General features: G+C 43.8%; 2 protein-coding genes across 6 annotated transcripts; one reads left to right on the top strand and one right to left on the bottom strand.

Annotated features, from left to right (window-relative positions):
• The first annotated feature begins 321 nt into the window (after positions 1-321).
• On the top strand, positions 322-23,616 carry iqgap3 (IQ motif containing GTPase activating protein 3). Of its 4 annotated transcripts, none has more exons than XM_088999719.1 (38): positions 322-515; positions 874-961; positions 1,894-2,050; positions 3,175-3,252; positions 4,681-4,757; positions 4,922-4,989; positions 5,767-5,880; positions 5,963-6,141; positions 6,293-6,374; positions 6,442-6,605; positions 6,716-6,788; positions 6,869-7,032; positions 8,816-8,976; positions 9,145-9,260; positions 9,340-9,503; positions 9,981-10,071; positions 10,537-10,704; positions 11,348-11,490; positions 11,580-11,750; positions 11,829-11,912; positions 12,733-12,804; positions 12,955-13,024; positions 13,091-13,299; positions 13,819-13,971; positions 15,031-15,194; positions 15,265-15,489; positions 15,574-15,714; positions 15,793-15,877; positions 16,889-17,136; positions 18,115-18,247; positions 18,324-18,450; positions 18,960-19,074; positions 19,142-19,229; positions 19,354-19,566; positions 19,632-19,795; positions 19,869-19,988; positions 21,131-21,239; positions 21,324-23,616. In XM_088999719.1, the coding sequence occupies exons 1-38, from the start codon at positions 488-490 to the stop codon at positions 21,435-21,437; spliced, it is 4,920 nt and encodes a 1,639-aa protein (XP_088855845.1). In that variant the 5' UTR covers positions 322-487; the 3' UTR covers positions 21,438-23,616. The 4 variants fall into 4 exon arrangements, with proteins under 4 accessions (XP_088855845.1, XP_088855844.1, XP_088855843.1 ...); XM_088999718.1 differs by having other exon boundaries at positions 11,345-11,490; positions 21,324-23,615; XM_088999717.1 differs by having other exon boundaries at positions 19,866-19,988; positions 21,324-23,613.
• A 126-nt stretch (positions 23,617-23,742) lies between these two features.
• On the bottom strand, positions 23,743-27,022 carry ankrd34a (ankyrin repeat domain 34A). Of its 2 annotated transcripts, XM_088999722.1 has the most exons (3): positions 26,817-27,022; positions 26,559-26,632; positions 23,743-25,451 (listed from the first exon to the last, which is right to left on the bottom strand). In XM_088999722.1, exons 1-3 carry the CDS (start codon positions 26,854-26,856, stop codon positions 23,787-23,789), a joined length of 1,779 nt encoding a protein of 592 aa, XP_088855848.1. In that variant the 5' UTR covers positions 26,857-27,022; the 3' UTR covers positions 23,743-23,786. The 2 variants fall into 2 exon arrangements, with proteins under 2 accessions (XP_088855848.1, XP_088855849.1); XM_088999723.1 differs by lacking the exon at positions 26,559-26,632.
• Between the last annotated feature and the right edge of the window lie 141 nt (positions 27,023-27,163).

Genomic DNA, 27,163 nt, shown 5'->3' with positions numbered 1-27,163 from the left:
TCTAGTTACTTCATATTCAAACATATCAAGTGTTTGGATGAAAGAACATAAAACGTCTTAAGAAAGGGTCACTGTTCCATAATTCGTTACGAGCTTTGTGAGCGAGTGCGTATGTGTGTGTTTGTGAGTGCGCGCGCGAGTATGCGTGTGCGTGTGTGTGCGTGAGCGCGCACAAACTGAAATCGCATTCTTCAATGTTTTCAAGCTGTCTCATGCGTGACGTAGTTTCACCCGGGCTCTTTCAGCCAATAGGAAACGTCGCCTTACTGTTGACCAATTAGAGTCAGGTGCGAGCTTTCAAACCTAAAGCGGAAGTAGACAACATGTTGCTGTTGGGCGTCGAATAGCTTTGCTTTCAACTCACCAGTCAGTTTCGTCGAGGTCGTCTTGCGACTTTTGAATTCTTTGAAAACGTTCACTTGATTTTTAACTTTGGAAAGGAAAAGTTTGAGTTGCTATCACTTGTGTGGGTGCGACGACGTTGAACATGGTGGACTACAGCCCTCAGATTCACTGTGAGTTACGAGCGTCCTGTTTTACTTCGGAAACATAAGATAAGATTGAAGATTTTTTACGCTTAAAATTGAGAACATTTTCAATTCACAGCAGCAACGTTATGAAAGGAATAAGTAGAATAACATAGAAGTGCTTTTAAAGGCAGACAATCAACTAAATGCGATAATTTCATCAATTTACTTTTTCTTCCTTCCGACCGTACCCTATACACTATACAGTATGGATCTATGGAAGTGAAGTACAACTTTTATTATCAAAGTTTGTGCGTCTTTGAGTTCGTGCTCTTGTTTGTGTGGTTATATTTCAGTGGCGCTTTCCTAAATAAATGTAAAGTTTCTTGTTTTCTCCGTTGAGCAGATGGCCGTCTGACAGCCGAAGAAATGGATGAGCAGAGGCTCCAAAATGTGGCTTATCAATACTTGTGCCGACTGGAGGAGGCAAAAAGGTCACTCGCTCATCTGTGCACGTATACTTCAAGGACACTTTGAAATTTGTGCAGGAAGTCAGGCTTGGATTAACTACAGTTTCATATACCGATAAAACTGATTCAGAAGTGTAATTTATAATAATTGGATTGGATTTACCTTTATTAGTCTCGCAGTGGAGAAATTTACATTTCCCAACAGCAAAGTTATGAAAGGATAGAAAGAAGTCGAAAAACAAAATACAGGAGCTGCTGGAAAGGTAGCCACTATTGCGGTGCCATCTTGAAGTTAAAAGAACAAAAAAAAAATTGTGACAACGCAAAAGACACAGACAGTCATTCAATTTTAAACACTTTCTGCGATATCGTTGTTGCATGAAGTAGTTCTAGATGAAAGAAGAGAGAATAAAAGCGTCCTTTTCCCCAGTGACTCAGAGACGTCATGGTGTAATGTGCATGTCTGCTACAAGCTAAATGTTGAAAGCAAACACGAAGCTGTAGCATCTATTGACGAAAAGCGATTGTCACATTTCCTGCCCCACGTAAATCCGCTTCAATTCCAAGCCGCGGCAGTATCTGTATTATGTACCTCCAAAATAATTTGTCAGCCTTATCCTTCAAAATAAAAGGCTTACATGTGATTCCTAAAAAAAACAATGATCGTAGTTTGATATTTATAAATATTTACCCAGTCTATTGTCAACATTGTGAGCACATGTTCGGGAACAGACTACTCTACAATAAAAATGCAAAAATATCATTATGGGACATCAATTCTATTGATCAAATCAAGTGGATACATTTTTCAAAATGGTTATTTCTAGACCTAGTCGCCACGGACACCGGGTTGCTTATGCACACAATACAGTAACATGTCGATGCCGTGTCCAATGCCGCCTTTGGCGAAAAACTTATCAGGCATCATTTGCTCACAATGGCATCCATCCCCGCAGGTGGATGGAGGTATGCCTGAAGGAAGAGCTTCCCGCACCCACCGAGCTCGAGGAAGCATTGAGGAATGGTGTCATTCTCGCCAAACTAGGTCATCGCTTCAGTCCTTCTGTTGTTCCACGGGTGAAGATTTACGACTCGGAGCAGCGGCGCTACAAGGTGGTGTGTTTGTTGTTGTCCGTTGCAGTCATGAAAACAAACCTTAAAGGAGAACCGACACCATTTTTTTTGTTTCCTAACTGACATCAGAAAAACGTATTCTATCATCGAAAATACCCAAAACACGCAGGCTGATATTTTTAGTCAAATGCAACACACCAATAAAAATGAGTTAGTGTCCCAAAACTACTTCAAAATGACCTCGGGATCGCAAGTTTCCGAAGGTCCCGTCCCCTTGTTCGTGACGTCAGGCACGACGTCTTGCCTTGCTCTAGAATCAAAACAATGGCTTCAGATTCGCAGAAGATGCTTTCTTCTTACTTAATCCGGTTATGAATATGATTCAAATAGTTTTGAAGAGGAAGGCATAAATGTTTGCAATCGATTAAAGAAGTCCTCCCGGGTCATTTTGAGTCGTCTGGACTCCAGTGTAGCGTCCCGGAAAATGCACAAGATGGCGCCCAAGCTCCGTTGGAAATGGGCTGATTTGTCTGCTGGGAATTTGTGTCAACTAGTATCAAATAGTAGTCTTGGTGCAACACACAACGATTCACCATCACATTATTTATGTTTTCCTTCTAATTTCACCATCAACACAGATCAATGCGAAGTTTTCAGACCAAACAAAGTACCCAAAATGCATTGTTTGTCGCTTTCTCGGTCAGGGGCGTTCCTTACGTGACGTCACGTCAGGCATCGTCATCAACTCGAAAACAAGACTTCCTGAATATTCAGCGTGAGTCTTAAGACGTAAAATATAGCTATATGCCGTGGAATCTTTGTAGAATACGCTCAGTAAAAGTCATTTGAAATTATTTTACAAATTATGGACACAACTTGGCCGGAGGCGTCAGTCGTCCTGTGCTTTAATCTACAACGTGTCAATTCTCAATAATCACAGTCGCCGCAAAATGTATTCAAGTAACAGCTCAATTTAGAATAATTTGATTTGAGTGTGGACTGTAGCTCTTGATTTCCTGTCAACCCAAAATATTCAAGTAAAAGTTGTTATTTTTTTAATTAAATGAAACTAGTGCAATTTATCTCCAAACTGACTTAAGTAAATGAAGACTTTTAATAGCTTCCAAATGTTGTACGTTGACCTCAAATATTTCCTTTTTCAGGCTGAGGGTGTTCAATTTCGTCACACCGACAACATCAACCACTGGAGGAATGCCCTGATGGCGCTTGGGCTGCCATCGGTGAGTAATAAGTACTAAACGGAGTAAATAGACGTCTGGATGGAGACACATCATCCATCCGTCTATGTATGTATTTATTTTTCTAAGGAAAAACCTTTTTATTGGCTGTGGTTCAACCAAGAACTGAAATATGTATGCCTTATAAAATAAAAAATATATACAGGTAACATCCGAGTTATGACCGGGTTCCGTTCCGACAAAACGGTCATTAGTCAAATGGTCGTATATCGAAAAGCATTCAAAATGTCGGACGCGAGGCTCATACGACGGAATAGTATACGACACAGGTGTCAAAGTCAAGGCCCCCGGGCCAAATCCGGCCCGCCACATCATTTTTTTCGGCCCGCGAAAGCAAATCAAACTTGTTAAATTCCATGATGATTGCTAAAATCTGAGCCAAAATTTCATATTTTTGGATGTCAACCACAATAAAGGTCATTATTCTTGACTTCAGATTTGAAAACGAGTTATTCATTAATTTGCTGTGTGCTCTATATGTAATATTTGAAGGGATTTAAACATTCTACTGGGTTCATAACGGCCCTCGAGAGGAAACCATAACTACAATGTGGCCCGCGGCTAAAAATGACTTTGACACCCCTGGTATACGATGTCAATTTGTTGTTTTTAAAGAACATTTTCTATTGAATACTATTACATACCAAACTGCTTACAGTTGAGTTATAAATCGTATAACTTTTAGTGTCAATTTTCTCATTTTATATTTCGTATTATCGCTTTTTATTACTGTGTCGTTCCGCTGACCCACATACGCACGGCTTCCCACGCATACGCGCTGTTGAAAAATCACCCAACACACACGCTCGGACTTAGGCGGACGCCAAAGGAAAAAAAGTCTCAAAGAGGCGGTGGCGCAACACCATCAAGCGCTGGCTGGCCAAAATTGTCGTACGCGTTAGTGAAGAAACAGTTATTTTGTATCCTCATTTTGTGCAATGCTGCGATATTCTCTGTGAGGTTAAATGAGGCATGTTGAATGTTGAGCGCACCTGGCAACGCAGCCACAATGCTACATATGGTCCTTTGACAGCGCTAAAACAAGTTCTTATATAATGCTGTGAGAAGCGGTTGCTCTCTGTACTACAGCAAATAAACATCCTACTTGTTCAATCTAAACAAGAAGGACCATCTCGAGTCTTTACTCTACCAAATGCAATCACAAACACGCTCGTGGTCGTAACTCGCACCGGTCGTAAATCGCATGTTACCTGTATAGCCATCAAATCAGATCTTTTTCAGACGAGTCAAACTAACTCACCCCAATTTCAGATCACGTGATCAAAATCAGGACAGACCTAATAACCGCTGAGGCCAATGTTTTTAGAGTTGGAAAAAATTGACCCTCAACTCAACCACCCACACCCTTGTTTTTTTTTTTTTTTTGTACCATTGTTGTCGTTGATTCAGATCTTCTATCCGGAGACCACAGACATTTATGACAAAAAGAACATGCCCAGAGCTGTTTACTGCATCCACGCACTCAGGTAACGTTTGTATATTATTTCTGTCTCCTTGGCCTTCCCCGTTTGCTTCCCCGTCTCTCTTCCTGACTTTCATGAATGTTTTAGGATTGTCTCATGAGCCCTCTCGCTAGCTCCCCATCCAGTCTGTCTGCTGAAAGTGATTTTTTTTTTCCCCCTGTATACAGCGTATACCTGTATAGGCTTGGCCTTGCTCCACGGATTACTGACCTTTGTGGGAAGGTCAACTTTACAGGTAAGCAAGGATCCAAATTGGCCACATTTTAAGCTCCACTTTCATACTCATATTGACAAGGATTAACGTCAGAATATGTTCACGTCCGATCTAGCGGCTTATGATTCACTCGTTCACTGCCATTCACGAATTGATTCGGGAATTGAAAATATGACACAGGGCCATTCCCGAATTAGTTCGGCTTTTGTTTTTTCTTGCTTGGGTGCTGATAAAGCGCTGGTGAGACCTCTGTCAATGTTTTTTCCTTCCACAAGGGGGCATCATTTCCCTTTTTTCTTTCAACTTTAGCTGTTGTTAAAGCGCTATATATACCTACAGTAAAGTCTCGTTATATCGATATCGGTTATATCGATAGTACCGCTTATTACGATACTATTTCTATGAAATCAAGGAGAAAATTACATGCGCGCAGGGTTGGATATATCGATAGTCCCGGTTATATCGATATTTTTCGGACTCCCGAGAATATCGATATAACGAGACTTTACTGTATATGTACTGAATTGTATTTTGGACCGCTGCCCTCATTTCAAGCTCATATAACTCCAGACCCACATAACTTAGGAATGGACTCTTTTTTTATGATAAAAGAAGAGAGTGTAAGGTTTCTTACCCTGCATTAAATGTTTATGTAGTCCTAAAACTCAATTTTCTGTGGGTCCTGGAATCCGAGTGACAATGACAAAAGCCCTGGCAACGGAGTGGACACATTTTTGCACATCGTCTGGCTGTGAATGAGTTAAAATGAAATGGCGTGTGGGGCGTGCGTGTCTACAGCGGAGGAGATCAACCACATGAAGCAGGAGTTGGGCAAATACGGCCTGCAGCTTCCCGCCTTCCACAAAATCGGAGGACTTCTGTCCAATGAGTTGTCAGTGGACGACGCGGCAGGTACGACAACATGCTAACACGACGACGTTTTATTCTCCGTCACGCATCGTTGCCAAACGCCCTCTTGTCGTCCTCCCTACAGTCCACGCGGCGGTCATCGCCATCAACAAGGCCGTGGAGAGTGGTGATGCCACGGCGACGGCCGAGGCGCTCAGGAACCCAAATGCTCAACTCACTGACTTAATGGAGGTGTTGATGAGCACCTACCAGGTGACTTTGTTTCAGGCCAAACAAAGAAAAGAGCAGCAGGCGGCCAAACTGGTGAGTGCCTAAATGAAAAAAATGGAGGTGGATAAAAGAAACAAGGACTGGTATTTGAGATACAATGAGATACAACATTTCTCTGCGCTTGTGGATCTTCACAGTTCATTTTCAGGGCGTAGACTGGAACTCTGTTTGTTATTATGTCCAGGGTGGACCCTCAGAAGAAAAAGATCTATACGAGGAGTTTCTAACTCGCATAGAAATTCAGAACAACATCAACCTGGTCAATGGTGAGACTGTTTTCACTGTCAAGCTGACGCGTAGCCGATGCTTAATTTTTGGCGATTGGGTCCGCAGTGAGATGGGCGGTGGAGCAAGTGGACGAAGCCCTGGAAGCCGCTGATGGGAAGGCTCTCGAGTGCGCTCTTTGGCTGCCATATTTGGCCCTCACCGACGTCCTCGGTCCCAACTCCCGCGGCTACCTGGAGAGTATGATGCTCGACCGCAACGCAAAAGGGCTGGTAAGTTGTGGACTCGTTCATCAAATATTTCACATTTATTCTTGTAATCCGTTTAAAAACATGACCTGTCACCTGATTGATGAAATGTGTCATTACGCCGCCTACCTCAGGAGCCGCTGGAGCCGAATGAGCTTCAAAGTATTATCCACATGGTGAACTGGGAAGCTTGCGGAGATGCCATGAGTGAGTGAGATGCTTCCTTTTTTGGCCCCTTGGATCAGATATGTGCTGCAAACGAGTGACTGCCTGGTGGCTCCTTACAGTGCAAGCAGCGCTGAACAGTGTGAACGAATCATTGAGGGGTAACGACCCCCGACGGACTGTCAGCTGTCTGATGTCCCCTGACCTTCAGCTGCCCACAGTCTTCCCTTATGGAGCGTCGTTGTATCACAAGCAGCTACGGCAGCTACAGGAGAACGATCCCCAGGTATGCTCGTCCACACGTACGCGTCCAGGCAACATCGGGGGATGCATCAGGGCCGCGCCCTTTCGCCATTTACGCATTATGACAGCCATTTTGTAACTCCACTGCGCCATCACGGGCGTATTTCTATTACGATTAGCGTATACATGCTATATGATCCGCGCCACATGACATACTTCTGTTTACATAGCTAAAGAAACAAATGTAGTTAAAGAGCAATTGAAAACTGTTTGGTTTCCTTCAGAGGTTTTCACTTTCGTCGTCGGCCATCTTGGCTTACCGATATCGAGCCATAATCACCTCGCATTTCTTTCGGTGCGTTCTAAAGTCGCGGTAGAGGATATTTCGGGCTTTTCCGTGATCCGCCAAAAACTACCGAAATAGATAATTCATTTACCCATGGTGCATTGCAGTATCGACATCAAACATGGCGGATGGTTGCGAGATGGAGCGTGAGAATTCATGACAATTCATCGCAGCAAACTGCTGTTAATGATTGAAATAACTTCTTTGCTCAGTTTAATACACTTCACTCTTTCTTCTACGCTCATAACGATTCTTTTACATTTGGATGCCATGATGACAGAACTTGCTAATGACTAGAACTACCTAATAGAACTGCTACACTCCACTAAATACGCACAATTTCGAAACCAAGTTTATAATAATAATAATAATAATAATACATTTCATTTATAAGCACCTTTCAAAACTCTCAAGGACACTTTACAGTCACTGGATATTTTTTTCTGTGGGTGAGCAGCGGCAGCCACACGCGCCAGTTATGTGGATAACTTGGGGATTTCCCATCTTCCTGCGCATCATCCTCTGCGCAGTTCGCCGCAACTACATCACCGGCAAGAAAAATGGTGGAACGGACAATTTTTCCCCGTACATCAAGCATGAAATTACACCATTTTGCATGGATTGTAATTCTGTGTTTCGGATATTAGAATGTCCGTTGTTGGGAATTGGTCTTTGCTATCATTTAGTGGTAAAAAGAATTTATACATATGATTTTTGTTCCGGATTAAGGAATTTCCATTTGAAAGAATTCCTTATGAGAGAATATGGAGCGTGAGAATGGGAGTAGAACAATAAGACATTAAAAACAGGCAGCAAACAAACATATTCTTGTTTTTTTAAGAAACAGTCGAAGAAGTCTGCGGCGGGTAGAGACAATTTGTTGCAGCAAAATTTGTTGCATATCAAAATCAAACATAAATAAGAAATATTGTGCTAAGTCTGTTCTCTTTGTCTTCTTTCTAATACCGATGAATATCAAAATAGCACAGGATTGATTGTGTAGTAGCTAAAAAAATGAAAATGCTTGTTTAATTTATGTATGAATAAATTCTTTGACTTGAATAAAATTGTTGATATATTAGAAAAATAGATTTAACTCAAATAATGTTTTTTTTTCATTGTAATTTAGAAATATCATGCTCCAATGAATGTACAGTAAAGTCTCGTTATATCGATATCGGATATATCGATAGTCCTGGTTATATCGATACTATTTCTATGCATGCACGGAGAAAATTACATGCAAACAGGATCGGATATAACGATAGTCCCGGTTTATATCGATATTTTTTCGGACTCCCTTGAATATCGATATAACGAGACTTTACTGTATTTTGGTTTATTTTAAATGGGGCCCCATCCATTTTAGAATTTGGCCCCCTTTTCAGACACAAGGGGTCCCCAACTACCCCCCTTTTTTGAATTTCCCACATGCTTCCCTGCAACATACGGTGATCTGCTGTAACGTTGCCTTTTTCAGGGGGTGCTGGAGCATGAAGATCTGTTTGTTGCCGTGGAGATGCTATCTGCCGTGGTGCTTGTTAATCAGGCAGTGGAGGAGAGAAACCTACAGCAGCTCAGCTCCTTATTGGCCAGTTCGTCTTTGGGATTGACTGATGTGGACCACACCTTGATGGACAAGTAAGTGATGATGATGATTGGATTGGATTTGCCTTTATTAGTCTCGCAGTGGAGAAATTTACATTTCACAGCAGCAAAGTTATGAAAGAAATGAAAGTAGAAAAGCAAAACACAGGAGATGATGATGATGATGATGATGATGACAGTTACAGTAATTATCGTGCGCAGGTATATGCGGAACTTCTCCGACATGAAGCAGTCGGCCGGACGAGAACCGCTGACCTGGAATATACTTCAAGAAGGAATCTTGCTCGCCAACACCGACGCGCTCGTTCAACATCAACGTATGTCATAGAAGCTTTTAAAGCCATATGTGAAAACGGGCTAATTATCTAAAAGCCTGCATGACCTCTGACCCTTTAGAGATCTTGGCCCTCCAAGCGGTTAATGTGGCTTTGATGAGCGGAGATGCTCAACGGCTGCTTTCAGCACTGCTGGTGTCCTCTAGTGGTGTGGAGGACATACTGCCAGGAAATTCCTACAGATACCTTCACTTGATGAGCGCTGCCCAGCAACAGAAAGCTCAGGTGATCACACAAACACACTGAGCTGGGCAATTAATCAGAACTAGCAAAATAATTAATTAGTCAGTTGACTCATTCCTAAGTTATATTGGTCTGGAGTTATCTGTGCTTGAAATCGGAGAGATTAAACAAAATACAATACATACATATTGATTTATATAGCCTCTAACAATAGCTAAAGCTGTAACAAAGCGCTAACATGGACAAAAGACAAATGATGTCCCCTCGTGGGAGGGAAAAACACTGCCAGAGGTCTGACCAGAGCTTTATCGGCACCTCCTGCAAGATAAACCAAAACCCGAACAAATTTGGGGATGGCGCTCAATGTCACACTTTTCAATTCCCAAATAAATTCGGGAATGGCAGTGATTGAGTTGATTAATCAAATAAATAACCAATCAACTAACTGATTAATTAATTACTTCATCATTTCATCTGAGTTTAACACCAAGTCATGTGTTTTCCCCTTAAACCAATCAGCTCAGCAAAGATGCAGGAGCTGAGCTGTGGTTGGCTGAAATCCAGGAAGTGGTAACTCGAGCCAATCAGGATACTCGGAAAGCTCTGAAGCGTGAGTCAGTCACATGATTGATTTTTTTTGTCTCATTCCAGAACACACTAAATTCAGTTTTCATACACACGATGGCAGAGGTTATGACTTTCCAGCAATGTTTTCTAGTGATAAATATATTGACAATCTTCTTCTCCATTCGGCTTTTCCCTTCAGGGGTCGCCATTGACAATGCAGAGTAGCAATGCGCTTCACACTGATAACAACCTTACTCAACGCACATGATTTTGGGGAGCTACAACAATAGTGAAGGTCGCCGACCTGTTCCAAAATGTAAATTAAATAAAAATTATTAGCGTTGCAAACAAGAAATAAAATAAGAAATTTACTTTCATTTCAAAATATTTCTATATTTGTTTTTTTCCCCCATATGATGAATTTTCACCAATACCTGGAAGGCTTCCCCCCTTAAAAAATACATTAATTAAAAAAAATGGTCTTGACTACGTGCGCGTTTGTGCACAGAGTGTCTGGCGGTGGCAGCTGTCAATCAAGCAGTAAAAGAAAAGCAGGCTGCGCAGACGCTGCGAGTGCTGTCGCTACCGGAGATGGCGCTACAGGGCGTGACCCGACGCTGCGCAGCAGAGTACCAGCAACACCTCGCCGCTTTGATGCATCGCAAGGCCAGAGCAGGTGAGGTGTACGCCTTTTAACTCATTCACTGCCAAACAACGTGCAAAAAATGTGTCCAGTGCTGTGCCAGGGTTTTTGTCATTTTCATTCAAATTGCAGTAACCCCAGGATATTAAGTTTTAGGACTACATATGCAATCAATGCAGAGTAAAAACATTACATTCTCTTCGTTCATCAGGAAAATATAGTTACAGTAAAGTCTCGTTATATCGATATCGGATATATCGATAGTCCCGGTTATATCGATACTATTTCTATGCACGCACGGAGAAAATTACATGCAAACAGGGTCGGATATATCTATAGTCCCGGTTATATCGATATTTTTCGGACTCCCTTGAATATCGATATAACGAGACTTTACTGTAATTCCTAAATTATATGGGCTGGAGTTATCTTAGCTTGAAATAGGGGTGGCTGTACAAAAGGCAAATGGGGGAAAAACATCGCCGGAGGTTTGACGAGTGCTTTATCGGACCCCCTTCCTCATTAGAAAAACCAAAAATGGCGCCTCCATGTCATGCTTTTCAATTCCCGAATAAATTCGGGAATGGCAGTGAATGTGTTAACATGGGCAGAGGTCACCCGCTCAGACTGACAAGTTGTTTGGATTGGATTGGATTGGATATGCCTTTATTAGCAGGCGACAACAAGAGTCCCTGGGTGGAATTCACAACGGAAGACGGCTCGTTGTTCTTCTTCCACCTTAGCAGCCTGGAAGGCACGTGGAACAGACCGTCCGGGTTCGTCCGCAATAGCTTGTTCCTTGACCACCACGATATCCAGGTGATACCTCGCTACACACGCACACACACACGGACACGGACACGGGAATTCCACGCCAATTGTGACACCTCACACCATTCCCCCCGCAGGAAGTGGTCAGCAGCGTATGGTCGACTCACCAGCGCCAAGAGCTCTGGGCCGACAACAGACAGCTGGTTGTCCGCCTGCAGGCGGTCATTCGGGGATACCTCACCCGGCGCAATCTGGCGGCTCGCCGAGATTACCTGTGCGGCCACGTCCGTGCCGTCATCACTATCCAGGTTCCAAAAAAACAACGCCTGGTGACCGGTCACGTCATTCCTTCTTCCTGTAGTGATCACGTGGTGTTCTGTGTTCAGGCTCACTGGAGGAGATTCATCCAGCAGAGGGCGTACAGGCGGCGGCTGGAGTTCCTATACAGGAACTGGAGGGCGGCGGTCAAGGTGACGTGGTGCCATGAACATACACTGAACAAATTTCTTGGATTTGATTGGATTTGCGTTTATTAGTCTTGCAGTGGAGACATTTACACTTCACAGTTAAATTAAAAGTAAAGGAAGAAGTAGAAAAACAAATACAGTAGCTGCTGTAACGGCGGCCATTCTCGCGGCGCCATCTTGAAGTTAAAACAACAAAATAACAAATATTGGGACAACACAAAAGACACAGACAGTCATTCAATTTTAAGCACCTTCTGCGCTATCTTTGTTACATTAAGCAGTTCTTGATGAAAGAGGAGATAATCAAAACGTCCTTTTCACCAGTCAATCAAAGTGACGTCATGGTGGAATGTGCACGTCTGCTACAAGCTAAATGTTGAAAGCAAACACGAAGCTGTAGCATCAATTGATAAAAAGAGGTTGTCTCACATTTCCTGCACCACGTAAATCCGCTTGAATTCCAAGCCGCACCAGTATCTATGTATTATGTAGCTCCAAAATAATTTGTCCGCCTTATCCTTCAAAATAAAAGGCTTACACTTGATCCCTTTTGGACTTTCCAGTGAACGCCAGAGGATTATTATTGATGTATTTATTTTTAATAACAATAATACATTTATAAGAACCTTTCAAAACTCTCAAGGACACTTTACAGTCGCAGGATTTTTTTTTTCTGCGAGTGAGCAACGGCAGCCAGACGCGCCAGCGTTCACTCAACCCGAAAGTGGATTTTTTTTTACTCCCATTCAACCCCTTACCAAACAGTGTACATACGTGGTTCTAAATGTTATTGTTTGACAACACTTGTGATATTTCTTTACAGATTCAAGCCTTTGTGAAGATGTTCTTGGCCAGAAGAAAATATCTGGCACGGCTGAGGTTCTTCCGACGAAACGTGAGTGTGCGATTGATAAACAGGCAACCCAATAAGACTCAGACAAGATGGTTGGTGGTGAAGATGTGATCTTTATGCACTTCATACATGGAAAAAAATTCCCTTGAAAGAAAGCTCATTTAGTTCTTTCGTAACTGTGTTGGTCCACAGGTGGGAGCCATCATAAAGATCCAAACTTTCTTCCGAGCGAGTCGAGCACGGGCTGAGTACAAAATGCTGCGTAAGTTCTCCCACGAAACGATTGGCCCAAACACCCTCAAAGACTAATGCCTCGCTCATGTCTTAGTACAATGGGACACGCCCCCTCTGAGTGTACTCAGAAAGTTCATCCACTTGCTGGAATTGGGTGACGGCGACATCACGGAGGAGGCGGAGCTGAGGCGCCTTCAGCAAGAGGTGGTCCGTACCATCCGCTTCAACCGGCAGCTGGAGGCCGATCTGGACGTGATGGACTTGAAGATCGGGCTGCTAGTGCGCAACAGGGCCACCCTGCAGGTGAGTTGCTGATAGAGAATAGACAGAATGGAAGTTATCATATTTGAAAGTTTCATCCTTAGAAGGCCCACAATGGAAGCACGGAAAATCTGAGGTGAATAGACACCGCCTGTTTAACTGGCATCTTCATGTAGGAGATCTAATTTACGACTTTGTAAACTCCTTCACAGGAATAGAGGTCATTAGCCAAGTTACAAAGGTGATCAGTTCATGGAAAGACAACCTGTTAAAATGTCTGTTTTATTGGTTTATTGATGTTGGTGCTTGTACCATGGGACATCCAGGGTGTGGTATTAAAATCAAGAAGTCTATGTTATACTAATGTATCACTGAAATTTACATGTACTCTCAATAAAAAGCTTAAATAGTCATGAATGATTGCGCCCCCTGCCGGCAGTAAAAGACAATCTTCCTGTGTGCCTTTGTTCAGTGTCCGACCGAACATCTCTGACAGTCGCTCACTTCGCTTTGTTAAATCCGAGGGAGGTATTTTGTATTTTACCCGAGCGTCTCCTACAGGAAGTGGAGTCTCACTGCAAGAAGCTGACCAAGAAGAACAAAGAGAAGCTGTCGTCCATGATGGACGTGGAGAGGAGCAAAGGGCTGAAGGCGCTGAGCCGGGAGCGCAGGCAAAGACTGGAGGCTTATCAGAACCTCTTCTATTTGCTGCAGGTGGGTCACTGTGTGTGTGTGTGTGTGTGTGTGTGTGTGTGTGTGTGTGTGTGTGTGTGTGTGTGTGTGTGTGTGTGTGTGTGTGTGTGTGTGTGTGTGTGTGTGTGTGTGTGTGTGTGAGACAAAAAAAAGTTTTGGACCACTTTTTGGGACAAACTGACATGTCCTTAAAACTCATGAATGTGTGTGTGTGTGTTTGTATGACTATTCTTGTGAGGACCACTAACATTTTATACCATACGTAGTGAGGACATTTTTGACAAGTGAGGCACTTTTCGCCGGTCCTCACAAGTTTTTCATTCTAAAGGCTTCTAGAGGGTCGATATATGCATCTGTTCAGAAAGGTCCTCACAAATTCACCCAAAATGATTTTTTGGTGTGTATTTTCATTTCACTTTGATACACACACTTTTTACTCACTGTGTGTGTTCATGTGTGTGTATGTGCATGGTTAATAAGAGGAAAAAGTTCATACCACAAAAAGTAAAACAATATTTTAACCAAATTCACACAGGAGTGAGGACTTTGAATGTACCCATTCGGAAACCTCACTCCCGCTGTTAATTCAGTTTCAAGTCCACTTTTTATTGCTTTGTTTTTAAAGAAGTTTAAGTGGGAAACTGGGTGACATTTAGTATTCAAATGTAACACTGGTTCTTCTCTTAACTTATCAGCAACGGTGGTCCTCACTCCTTATCTGGAGTTATCTGGACCTCACAGAACCATTGAAACATGAATGTATGTGTGTGTGTGTGTGTGTGTGTGTGTGTGTGTGTGTGTGTGTGTGTGTGTGTGTGTGTGTGTGTGTGTGTCTGTGAAAAAAAAAGTTATGGACCACTTTTTGGGACAAACTGAAACTATGAATTTGTGCGTGTGTGTGTGTGTGTGTGTGTGTGTGTGTGTGTGTGTGTGTGTGTGTGTGTGTGTGTGTGTGTGTGTGTGTGTGTGTGTGTGTGTGTGTGTGTGTGTGTGCGTGTGTGTGTGTGTGTGTGTGTGTGTGTGTTTATATCAGGGTGGTCCTCAGCCTCTAAGCCCACTCACTGCGATGTTGCGTTTCAGACTCAGCCGTCTTACTTGGCCAAGTTGATCTTCATGATGCCGCAGAGCCGCTGCTCGTCTTTCATGGAGATGCTCGTCTTCAGCCTTTTTAACTACGGAGCAGACGATCGGGAAGCCTTTCTGCTTCTGCAACTTTTCACGCAGGCTCTTCACTTAGAGATCAGGTCACATACTGTACCATAGTCCCGTCCTCTCCACTTTTGGTCGCTGTGCTAATGAGTGCGTTGTCATTAGGTCCAATGTGACCGAACCCCAGGACGTAATCAGGGGAAACCCTTTCGTCATCAAGATGCTGGTCAACTTCTACCGCCACGAGCGCGGTCGCAACGTCCTGCGAGAGGTGCTCGGACCGTCGCTGCGCAACATCTTGGCTGACGGCGACCTGGACGTCCGCGCCGACCCCGTGGAGGTATACAAGACCTGGATCAACCAAACAGAGACCAAAAGCGGACTCAAGAGGTCTGAAAGTGCACTCGGGGAATCTTTCGCCCGCTCGGCGTTCGCTCACTTAAGCGTTTCCATCTCAATTCCTCCTGCCATTAGCTCGCTTCCTTACGACGTCTCCCCCGAGGACGCTTTGTCTCATCCCGAAGTCCGACGCCGGGTGGACATCGCTGTGGTCAACCTGCACAATCTGACTCAGAGAATCCTCAAGGCCATCACGTCCAACGTCAACAAACTCCCGTACGCTGCTGTCTCTTGATCACCCCCCCCCCGCCTTACCCCTTCCTCCTCTTTACACAAGTGCTTGTTTTCACGCAGATATGGCTTCCGCTACACAGCGAAGGTTCTTGGAGACACCCTCAGGTCAACATTTCCAGCTGCCAGCGAGGACGACATCTACAAGGTTATCACTAATGTTTCTTGATGCCTCATATTGACTTAAATTGACCCTGTGACTACTGTGGGTTAGCAGATCCGTTTCCTTGAGAATTCAAAAATATGCTTGTCCAGCCGCTCCCCTACTTACGAACATTCGAGTTACGAACAACGGTACATACGAACATTTTTGTAGGAACATATGTCGTATTGTCTCCAGTTGTACATATACACATCTTTATAGAGCATATATTTCATTAAATGTTTATTTTTCAGTACAAACGTCTGTCTAAGCTCCCAGTCGTACAGGAGTGGTCCATCGATGAATAGGTTTCTTCAGCCGTCATCTGTACTTCTTTGAAGGTGTCGGACGTTCCGCTTCTCATCCAAGAGGCTTCGTCAGCGAACTAGAATTTGCTGGTAGTTTTGGCCCTACATATATATATATCCCGACTGTCCAGAGGTGCCGGTGCCAGACCTCTGCTATGATAGGTCCCTGCTCCAAGGCTGGGGGGAGCAGAGGACCACTCCTTAAGGCTACACGGATTACTTCTATTGTCCTGACTGATTACCTCTTTTTTCCTGCCTGATTATGGGGTCTACGACTGGCCTGATTGCCCCATTTTCCCTGGTATCACCTCATCAGCATAACTAAGCCTATGTGTTCGAAGAACTCTGTTGTAAGAACGATCCAAATTAAACCTCCCCCCACCATGGCGATTTAGTGAAGGGTTTTGCTGTTTTATGAAAATAGCTTCTTTTACTCCCCTTTCAAACCATCTATTTTCTTTTGCTAAGATTTTAACCTCGTTATCGTCAAATGGGTGGTTGCTAGCTTTTAGGTGCATATGTACAAAGCAATACAGGTTTCTTATCTAAGCCTTAAACATACATTCCATACAAAATATAGCACGGAAGCAACTTACAAACAAATTCACCTTACGAACGACCGTTCGGAACGTATCTCGTTTGTAAGTAGGGGAGCGTCTGTACATCTTCTCATTATTCTCCTACTTGTCCACCTTATGTTTCCACGCAGGTGCTTTGCAACCTGGTCTATTACCGCTTCATGAATCCCGCCATCGTGGCGCCGGATGCTTTTAATGTGTTGGAGCCTTCGGGGGTGCCGGGAGGGCTGCGGCCAGAGCGACGCCGCCTGCTGGGTTCGGCGGCACGCCTGCTGCACCGCGCCGCCACCGGAGAGTTCTTCCTCGGAGGGGGCGAGCATGTCTCCGAGCATGTCTCCACGCTTAACCGCTACATCACGCAGGCGCACGCCGCCTTCAGGTCATTATGCAAACTCCCGCGGCAACAAATGTTATTTGATATTTAACGCCCAGCAACCCACCCCAAATGATTAAACAACTTATCGCATTCACTGCCAGACAATGCGCAAAAAATGTTTTTGTCACTTTCACTCAAATTGCAGGACCCACAGAATATTGAGTTATAAGTCTACATAAACATTCAATACATCGTAAGAAACCTGAGACTCTCTTCTTTCATCAGAAAAAAGAGTTAATTCCTAAGTTATATGGCTTTGGAGTTATCTGAGCTTAAAATGGGGGCGGCAATACACAATACAATACGTACATATTGATTTATATAGTGCTTTCACAACATCTTAAGCTGTAACAAAGCGCTAACATGGACAAAAGGCAAATTCTGCCCCCTCACGGAAGGGAAAAACATTGCCAGAGGTCTGACCAGCGCTTTATCGCCACCCCTCTCGCAAGAAAAACCAAAACCTGAACAAATTCAGGAATTGCGCCTCTACGTCATGCTTCCCAATTCCCGAATAAATTCAGAAATGAGTTAACATGGCCTAAAGTTAATTCCTAAGTTATATGGGTTTGGAGATATCTGAGCTTGAAATGCGGGCGGCTTTACAAACTACAATACAATACATGCATATCGATTTATATCGTGCTTTAACACCATCTGAAGCTGTAACAAACCGCGAACATGGACATAAAGCAAATGCAGCCCTCTCGTGGAAGGAAAAAAGATTTCCAGGGGTCTGACCAGCGCTTTATCAACACCCTCCCTTAGCACGAAAAACCAAAACCCCAACAAATTCGGAAATGGCGCTCTACGTAACAGTTTTCAATTCCCAAATAAATTCGGGAAAGGCAGCGAGTGAGTTAATTCATTAAATAACTAGATTAAATAATTGATTAATTAACTAATTACTTTATTAAAACCCAATTGCGCTGCGATATACAGTCGGAGGGATGACTAATGTGTGATCTTTTCACATGACAGGAAGTTTGTAAGACGCCTGTGCGACGTTCCCAATCCGTCTCAGCACTTCCGGATGGACGAGTACTCTGAGACGTTGATCGTCAGTCGGCCGCTCGTCTACATCTCGCTGGGCGAGCTGCTCAATACGCACCAAGTACGTCATTTGTATGCATTCAGTCAGTGAACGCTCGTCGGGCCCATTCGTGTTATTGCTTTTTGGTGTCTTGCAGTTGTTGCTGAAGCACCGCGATGCTTTGTGTCCCGAACCGTCGGACCCGCTCAGACTTCTCCTCGACGATGTCGGTCCTATTCCAACCCTACAGGAGCTTGTTGGTACTGCAACTACAACAGCCTCAGGTACTCGTGGCATCTCCTCGGCGATTATGGGGATATGAGAGTGATAGAGAATAAACAGAATAGAAGTTATCATATTTGAATGTTTCATGCCGCCGAACACAAGGCTTACAATGGAAGCACAGAAAATCTGGGGTCAATCTGAGGTGAACAGACACAGCCTGTTAAACTGTCATCTTCACGGAGGAGATCTGGCCTTGGACTAATTTACAACTTGCTTAACTCCTTCACAGAAAGAGCTCATTAGCCAGGTTACAAATCTATCAGTTCATGGAAAGAGAACTCATTATAATGTCTACATTCTGTTGGTTTATGGATCTTGGTGCTTGGGACGTCCAAGGGTGTGGTATTCAAATCAAGAATACTATATTTTACTCATGTATCACTTCAATTTGCATATACTCTCAATAAATAGCTTGGCAGAGTGCTGCGGAAGTTGGGCGCCGGTCATGAATGGCTACGTCCCCTGCCGGCAGTAAAAGACAATCTTCCTGTGTTTTTGCGTACCTCAGCCGATCCAGGGTGCGAGTGGTCTTGGAGCAAAACAGAAGTTTCTCTCCTGCTGACAAACAAGTTTGAAAATTTCGACGAGAACGGTGACGACTCGTCGAGCGAACTGCTGCTTTCGTACGTGGTGCCGCTCTGCCGTTACTTTGCGGTGGGCTGGCGATGCTAACGGCGCTTTTATGTGCAGTACCAAACAGCTGATGGCGGACGTCATCCGGGTGCAACCTGGGGACACGCTGGCCGATGTTCTCGGAGCTTCTGTGTCATCTAACCAGGTCAGATCAGTTTTGCCGCTACTCACTCGAGGAACGCGTTGTTGAGTCGGAACGCTCGTCAATCATTTCGGACGGCAAGAACATTTGATATTTGACATTGTGTATTCGTCGCTTCTGGAAACAGGAACTGCGCCATAAGGAGTTAATGCATCGCCGCATTCTGCAAGATGGACAAACGCCGGACAAGATAAAGAGGAGGAAATCCACCATGGTCGCCACCACCTTAAGCCTGGAGGAGAAGAAGCGTAAAATCGGCAGAAACATTCGCTATCTTCAATCGTTGGGCGTCCTGCCGGCAACACGCGCCCATGACCCTATCCTCAAAATGATTGCGCAGGTAACACACTGCTAACCTGCATCCGCTTTCCCCGCGCTGACGGCGCTTTTTGTCACCCGTCATAGGATGTCCGCAACCAGCGTGTCCACCGTCAGCGTCGCGGGGCGGAGCTTGTGAAACTTGGCCAGACTCTACGAGGCCTGCGTGACAAGAGCAACTTTCTCGGCCAGCAGGCGGACTACTACGGGCATTACATCGCTTCCTGTTTGGATAAGTTGACAATCAACGAGTAAGTCGACCGTCGCTAAGCTACACGGGAGCCGTTTCTTGACTACGGTTATGTGGTGTTTGTCGCTTAGCAGCCGGGCCGCCGTTAAGAAAAAGGCACGTGCTAAGAAGAAGTCCCCTGTCGTTAGCTACACGGCGACGCGCCTGTATGAAAAAGGAGTTTTGCTGGAGATCCAGGACCTTCCCTCCACCCAGTGAGTGTGTCCACATACAATTAACTTCCCCTCCCAATAAATAAACACATAAATAAATAAATGAATAAATGAATGAATGAAAACACAAATGAATAATTAGATTAAAAAATACATAAAAACACAAATAAACAAATGGATACATAAATAAAAAGGTAAATAAATACACAAATAAAGGCAAATGAATGAATGAATGAATGAATACACGAACGGATAAAAACGAAAAAAAAAACACAAATAAATAGATAAAAAATTGAAATACATATAAATTAAAAACTAATAAATAAATGGATAAATAATAAAAAACAAACACATAATCAAATGGATGAATGAAAAAGGGTGAATCGAATAGAAGTGTAAGTAAATAGAGATAAAAAAACACGAATAAATAATAAAATAAATAGATAAATAAATATGAAAAAAACAAATACAAATAAATAAAAAGGTAAATAATTAGAAGGGTAAGTAAATAAACAAAGATAAAAAAAAATAAAGTAACACATGAACAAATAAAAAAAACAAACAGAAATAAATAAATAAACAAATACATAGATACATAAAACAAACACAAATAAGTAGATAAATAAATTAAAAGATAAATAACTCAATAGAAAGGGAAATAAACACAAATAGATAAATAAAAAACAAAGATAAATACATAAAAACACTTTAATACAATTTAATAAATAAATCGATACATATACAAATAAATAAACAACAGATAAACGAATAAAAACACGAATAAATCAATAGAGAAATAAACACACAAAAAATAAAACAAATAAATAGAAATGTCGGTAAATAAATAAACGAATACGCGAACAAATAAATAAATAGTTGAATAAAAAACTGAAAGATAAATAATTAAAAACATAAGTACATGGATGAATAAATAAAAAAACAAACACAAATAATGGTGAATAAATATGGCTTTAGGAGAAATGAGGATGACTGATCATGAGTACTAGAATATGAAAACTACAACTTATGCCAGACAAAAAAATAGCATTAGAAGGAAAAAAACAATGTGAATTTTCACAATAAGCCTGAATATTCAGAATTGTGGTCCAAATGAATTATTGACCTCATCCGCATCGTTGAGTTCAACCATCCCATGGTAACACCCGTTTTTCATCCGGATGAAGGTTCAAAAACGTTGTCTTTGATATCATCACCGGTGCCGAGAAAGGAAGCTTCCTCATCAAAGCACGCTTCCTCGGCGTCGACATGGAAGAATTTAACATCAAATATCAGGTAACCCGTCAAAGCAAAACCACATACATCAGTACCAAACTCCCAATCAATCAATGACTCAATCACCCATAAATCCAAAACTAGGACCTCCTCCAGCTCCAGTACGAAGGCGTGGCGGTGATGAAAATGTTCGACAAAGCAAAAGTGAACGTTAACCTGCTCATCTTCCTCCTCAACAAAAAGTTCTTCAACAAATGATAAGGAACACCCGCGTTTGTGTTTTATTTAATGTTACGTTTTCATTAATATATAACCAACAGTCATGTATACATATTTGTCTGTTTTTTGTACATTTATCAATAAATATTTTATTCTTCAAGGGAAAGTGTTTCATTGAACACATCACAGAACGATGCGGCGGCGGGTGCGGCCAAATAAATGGGAGCCAGCCTTTTGTTCAAGTGAAGAGAACTGGAAAGCGGTATGTGCCGCTCCGCTCGCTTAAAGGACAACCAACGTCACTTTTTTGTTTTTTAACTGACACCAGAAAAACGTTTTATAGCATCTAAAATACCCAAAACACGCAGTATGTTATTTTTAGTTAAATGCAAAACACCAATAAAAATGACTTAAAGTGTCCAAAATCTGCAAAATTACGAATTGGGCATTTTCAGAAAGTCCCGCCCCCAGTTCGTGACGTCACGCCAAGACGTCTTGCATTGCTCGTGAATCAAAACAATGGCTTCAGATTCGAAGAATATGCTTTTTTGTTACACATCCAGTTATGAATATGATTCAAATAGTTCTGAAGAGGAAAGCATACATGTTTGCAATCGATTAAAGAATTTATTTTTGCCATTTTGAGGCAACATTGGAGGAAAATCTCTCACCCAAAAAAAGAGGCACAAAATGGCGACCTCCTGTGGCCACCTTCCGTTTCCACAGGCTGATAAATTCCTTATATGGCGCTTGGACGCCCTCTTCTGGCCTTCTGGTGGCTTTTGGGTGCAACACGAGGTCCCCAGACCAAACAAGTACAGCAAAATACATTGACGTGATGGAAGGACCGCTACAATGCGTCTTTTTTACGGTGAGGGGCGGTCCTTTAGTGACGTCACGTACGGACTCGTCCGTCACCAACTCAAAAACAAGACTTCCTGAATATTCAGCGCGAGTCTTAAAATGTAAAATATAGCTATATGCAGTGGAATCTTTGTAAAATACGCTCAGTAGAAGTCATTTGAAGCCATTTTACAAATTATGGACACAACTTGTCCGGAGACGTCGGTTGTCCTTTAAAATCGTTGCTATTTCTTCCACATGAAATTATAAATATAGTTAAGAATTATTGTAAAACACCATATGTGGACTGCTTATACAGTATACACACTCCCTTTGTCTTGGCATTGAGGAACAGTCTCTTCATGCGATGGCGCTTGATATTTTTAAATCTCGAACATTACGAGCGTACAAGTGGATGTGATTGCCACCCGTTGTCATGGAAACAAAAGAGAGGCCGTGGCAAAGCGGGAATGGGCCCTTGTGGAACCGTGTCATTCCGGAATGGTTAAAATATTAACTCATTCACTGCCAGATGATGTGCAAAAAACTGTGTCCAGTCCAGTGCCAGGGTTTTTGTCATTGTCACTCAAATTTCTGGACTCACAGAATATTGAGTTTTAGGACTACATAAATGAAAAGGTTTCTTCAGCCGTCATCTGAAGATCTTTGTCATCGGACTCAGGTTGTGCTGATAACATTAAATGCAGCGTGATTAACCTTAGACTCTCTTCTTCTATCAGAAAAAAAGAGTTAATTCCTAAGTTATGTGCGTCTGTAGTTATTTAAGCTTTAAGTGGGGGCGGCTGTACAAAAGACAAACGCCGCCCCTTTGTGGAAGGGAAAAAACATTGCCAGACATCTAACCAGCGCTTTATCAGCACCCCTCTAGCAAGAAAAACCAAAACCTCAACAAATTCAGGAATGGCACCATGAATGAGTTAACTCAACAAAGGATGTGCAAAAATGTATCCATTGCAGTGCCAGGGTTTTTGTCATTGTCACTCAAATTCCAGGACCCACAGAATATTGAGTTTTAGGGCGAGATAAACATTCAATGCAGCGTAAGAAACCTTAGCCTCTCTTCTTTCATCAGAAAAACAGAGTTAATTCCTAAATTATATGGGTGTGGAGTTATATGAGCTTGAAATGAGGGCGGCTGTCCAAAAGGCACATGCTGCCCCCTTGTGGAAGGGAAAAAACATTACCAGACGTCTACCCAACGCTTTATCGGCACCCCCTGCAAGAAAACAAAATCCGAACAAATTTGGGAATGGCGCTCTACGTCCTATTTTCAATTCCCGGATACATTCGGGAATGGCAGTGAATAAATTAAAAGACATTATCACCGTCGCTTGCTAATTATTAGCCTGAGATGTTGGAGATGTGATGTGATAACATTTATACATTGTCAAATATTTACTGCACATTTCAATATACAGTAGTATGAAACAGAATTTAGGAGGGCCAAATCGGTGCAACAGAAAAAAAGTAGCAAGTTGTCGCCCCCTTTGTAAACCCCCCCCCCCCCCCCCATCCACAAAGAAGTCAATCCCCATTGGATTCCATGACCTTCTCAGCCAGAATCTCCTGGAACGTGGACAGCTGCTTCATCTGTTCCGTCTGCATGGAGTGCCTCCTCATCAGCTTTTTTTTCACTTTGAAATCAGGACCACGTTTCGGCGAAGTCGGAGCCACTGGAACCAGGATTTTATGAGTACTATGAACCGGGGAGGGGGGCTTGCTATTGGAGCGGATATCCAGGATGGATCTCTGGGGGTTGATGTTGAGCGGCGGTAGAAATCCGGGACGGGCGTGCGATATCCGGTCGAGAAGGAAGGTCCCGGAACCGCGGCGTTCTAGGAGTCCGGGGCTCCGGCGGCGCATAGCCGCAGGCGACACGGAGTTGGGGATGTTCTCCAGAGATTCCCGAGAAGAGCTGTTGATCAAGGCGTGGGGGGACGTGTTGTACTTCCTCCGCTCTAAGGACAACCGCCCGGAATCAGGAGATCCTGGTCTGGATTGCTGACCCGGGTGGTTGTCAGCCTCGCTGTGATCCGTCCGAGTCAATTTGGGATGCGTTGAGATCTGCAGGTTGGTGTTTTCTTTGGACTCCGGGTTCCTGCAATATACGATTTGATGCTGTTGAACATTGTCCGTCCAGGAGGACGAGGAGAAAACGACCCGGTCCTCGGAACAAGATGGATCTGTGACTTTTGGGGAAGAAGGCTCGTGGGTTTCGATGCTGTGACGCCGTGACAACACAGGCCTAGCGGGCTGGTTGAGGCACAGTCCGTTGATTCGTTGACTAAGACGACAGATGCCCTCCGCTTCCTCCAAACGCCCCCTGACGCTCTCCTGCGACACGGCGGCTGAGGTCAAGGGTGCCACCAGCCCCCAAGGTTCCGAGTTGAGCCTCTTGAGGAGCTTGCGTGGCGGCGCCCCCGCTGCTCCTATTCTTTTTTCTCCTAGTGGGCGTCCGTTGGGGGGCGTCAGCGCGGATGCGAGCGGGAAGCTAAAGATCCGATCTTCTTTTTCATTCCCAAACGTAGCCGGTGACGAGGTCACGATCTCCACGTCCGACGGCGACATACAGGTGGTTGTGGTTGCGGGGGGTGTGGACACGGGGGACGCCTTATCCACCGCCCCCGGAGACGGAGGAGAGTTCAGGTACTGCTTTGTCTTTTTGGTTCCGGATGGAGACGTGTCGGTGGTGATGATGATGACCTCCTTGCCTTTGGCCCTGCAGGCGTCCAGCAGGACCTGCAGGGTGTCACGGTCGCCCTTGTTGAGGGCGTGCATGAGTGCGGAACACCCCGAGTAGTCTTTGATACTGGGGTCGGCCCCGTTCTCCAGCAGGAGGGAAACGGCCTCCTTCCCGGCCCGCTTGGCGCAGGCGTGCATCAGGGCCGTCCTGCCGCTCTTGTCCGGGATGTTGGGGTCAGCACCTTTTTCCAGCAAGTAGCGCACCATTCGGAGGCGAGTCCGGGGGTCTTCATAGTCAGCCAGGCAAGCGGCCGACACCGGGGTTTGGCCCAGCTCGTTGCCTTCGTTGACGTATGCGCCGCCCTCCAGTAGCAGACGGCTGAGCCTCAGTTTCCCTTGAAAAACAGCTTTGAGGAGGGCGTTGCCTTCCATCCGCAGGGGGTCTACGTCTCCCATGGTCAGCCCTGAGCTGCCTCGGCGGGGTGGTCTTTTAAGATGTCGATGAACCTAGGGGACGAGCCCATAGAGATTGTTTTTCGCGATGACAGCACAGTAGCGAGGTTTCTATGCAGACAGTATCTAGCTATCTAGCTCGCTCGCTATCTACATCACTCGCCATCCATCTACCTAGCTATCTACCTGGCTGGCTACCTACCTGGCTGGAAACCTACCTATCTCGCTAGCTAGGTAGCTCCCTAGCTATCTAACTCGCTCGCCAGCTATCTAACTCGCTCCCTAGCGATCTAACTTGCTAAATATCAATTTATGTATCAATTTATTTATGAATTTGTTTATTTTTCTAAGCATTCTTTTTTTATGGCTATCTATCTAGATAGCTAGTTAGCCACCATCCAGCCATCTATTGATCTATCTGTCCATCGATTTATTTATCCATTTATTCATTTATTTATTTATCCATTCTATCATCCATTTATTGACCTGTTTAATTTATTTATTTGACCATTGATTGTTTGATTTAGGGTCAATCCATCTCAGGTCATCTGTAAGATTTTGACATGACCTATCCTCATTTTTACCCATTCCACCAGAGTGAATCGCGTCGGACATCTTATAAACATGTCATAGTCCGATCGATGTCAAGATAATTTGGCCGAACAAGGTAAAACTCAGTCGTATGTTTAGCGCAGTACTGTAACTGTGATTGTGATTGAAGTGTTGTTTCAAAACAGGTCATTCAAGAAATATCTCTCCCATCCATTGTTTTCATTTTTAGTATGCGCATTTACATCAAGTTGAGCATGCGCAGACCAGGATTTTTTTTATCCCAAAAATGATACAAAGCAACCATAAAAATCAGTTTGTCTGTGGATAATATTTCTGCGATTTATTGTGTGGACGTAATGAGTTGTCCCACAGGTGACATGGCGATGTACAGTGAGATCACAGCTGGTATTATGTCATCACTGGTGTGATGACGTAGCAGTGATGTCACAGCTGGGTTTGTGATGATGACAACGATGTCACTGCTGGTATGATGATGATGTGAGAGTGACATCACATTCAAAACTGCGAGGTTAGAGTTATCTATCAAGCGTGCTAACGTTAGCTGCCGACTTTTACGTCATAACTGATAGATAGCATAGCATGGTTTACCTGACATGTTGATGACGTCACGTGGGAGCAGCGCGACCGCTTGCAGGCGCTCGTCACGTTTGGTCGTTCGTGCGCTATGGTGATGATGAAGATGATGTGACATGTTTAGACTGATGTTTCACATTTCGCTTGACGATCTTCAAAACGCTGCGCGCGCGCACTCACGCCATCGCGGGCGCGCGCACACGGCCGCTGGCCCCTGCGAGGCTCGCACGACTGCATGAACGTCAGCACAAATAGAATTGATTTTCTTCCTACCGACGGGCGAGAGAATCTTCCTCATCATCCTCATCTTCATCAGAAAGCAGTCGAGAGACCGGACGAATTAATCCTGATCATTCTTCTCCTCCTCCTCCGACACCTCCTGGTCTTCCTCACTGAGCAGTTTATTAACCCTATGTTGGCTGCCCCCAAGTCACATTGGCTGCGTTAACACGAGCAGACATTTTGTCAAGCTAATTTTAGCGTCTCCGTAACTGAGAAACGCCGCTTTTTTTGCAGGTACTGGAAGTCGCGCTCACCGACCAATCATGAGCCGTGAGACTCCATGTTTTTTTTACACGGGACAAAAATATCAACGCACCAGTTTTTTTTGCATTTGTCAT

Source organism: Hippocampus bargibanti, linkage group LG06, assembly GCF_051943395.1.
Source record: "Hippocampus bargibanti isolate YZ-2025 linkage group LG06, ASM5194339v1, whole genome shotgun sequence".
In the NCBI taxonomy this organism is placed as follows: Eukaryota; Metazoa; Chordata; class Actinopteri; order Syngnathiformes; family Syngnathidae; genus Hippocampus; species Hippocampus bargibanti.
Note: the sequence above shows the minus strand (reverse complement) of the source record. Positions and strands in the feature narration are given on the sequence as shown.

Coding starts and splice junctions, on each gene's coding strand:
- iqgap3 (XM_088999716.1), top strand. CDS start 488: ATGGTGGACTACAGCCCTCAGATTCACT. Junction 4,758..4,921: donor TACTGCATCCACGCACTCAG/GTAACGTTTGTA, acceptor CCCTGTATACAG/CGTATACCTGTATAGGCTTG. Junction 19,796..19,865: donor GATAAGTTGACAATCAACGA/GTAAGTCGACCG, acceptor TTTGTCGCTTAG/CAGCCGGGCCGCCGTTAAGA.
- ankrd34a (XM_088999722.1), bottom strand. CDS start 26,856: ATGAAGATGAGGATGATGAGGAAGATTCTCTCGCCCGTCG. Junction 26,633..26,816: donor GAAGATTCTCTCGCCCGTCG/GTAGGAAGAAAA, acceptor TCATCACCATAG/CGCACGAACGACCAAACGTG. Junction 25,452..26,558: donor TGACGTCATCAACATGTCAG/GTAAACCATGCT, acceptor CTCGTCCCCTAG/GTTCATCGACATCTTAAAAG.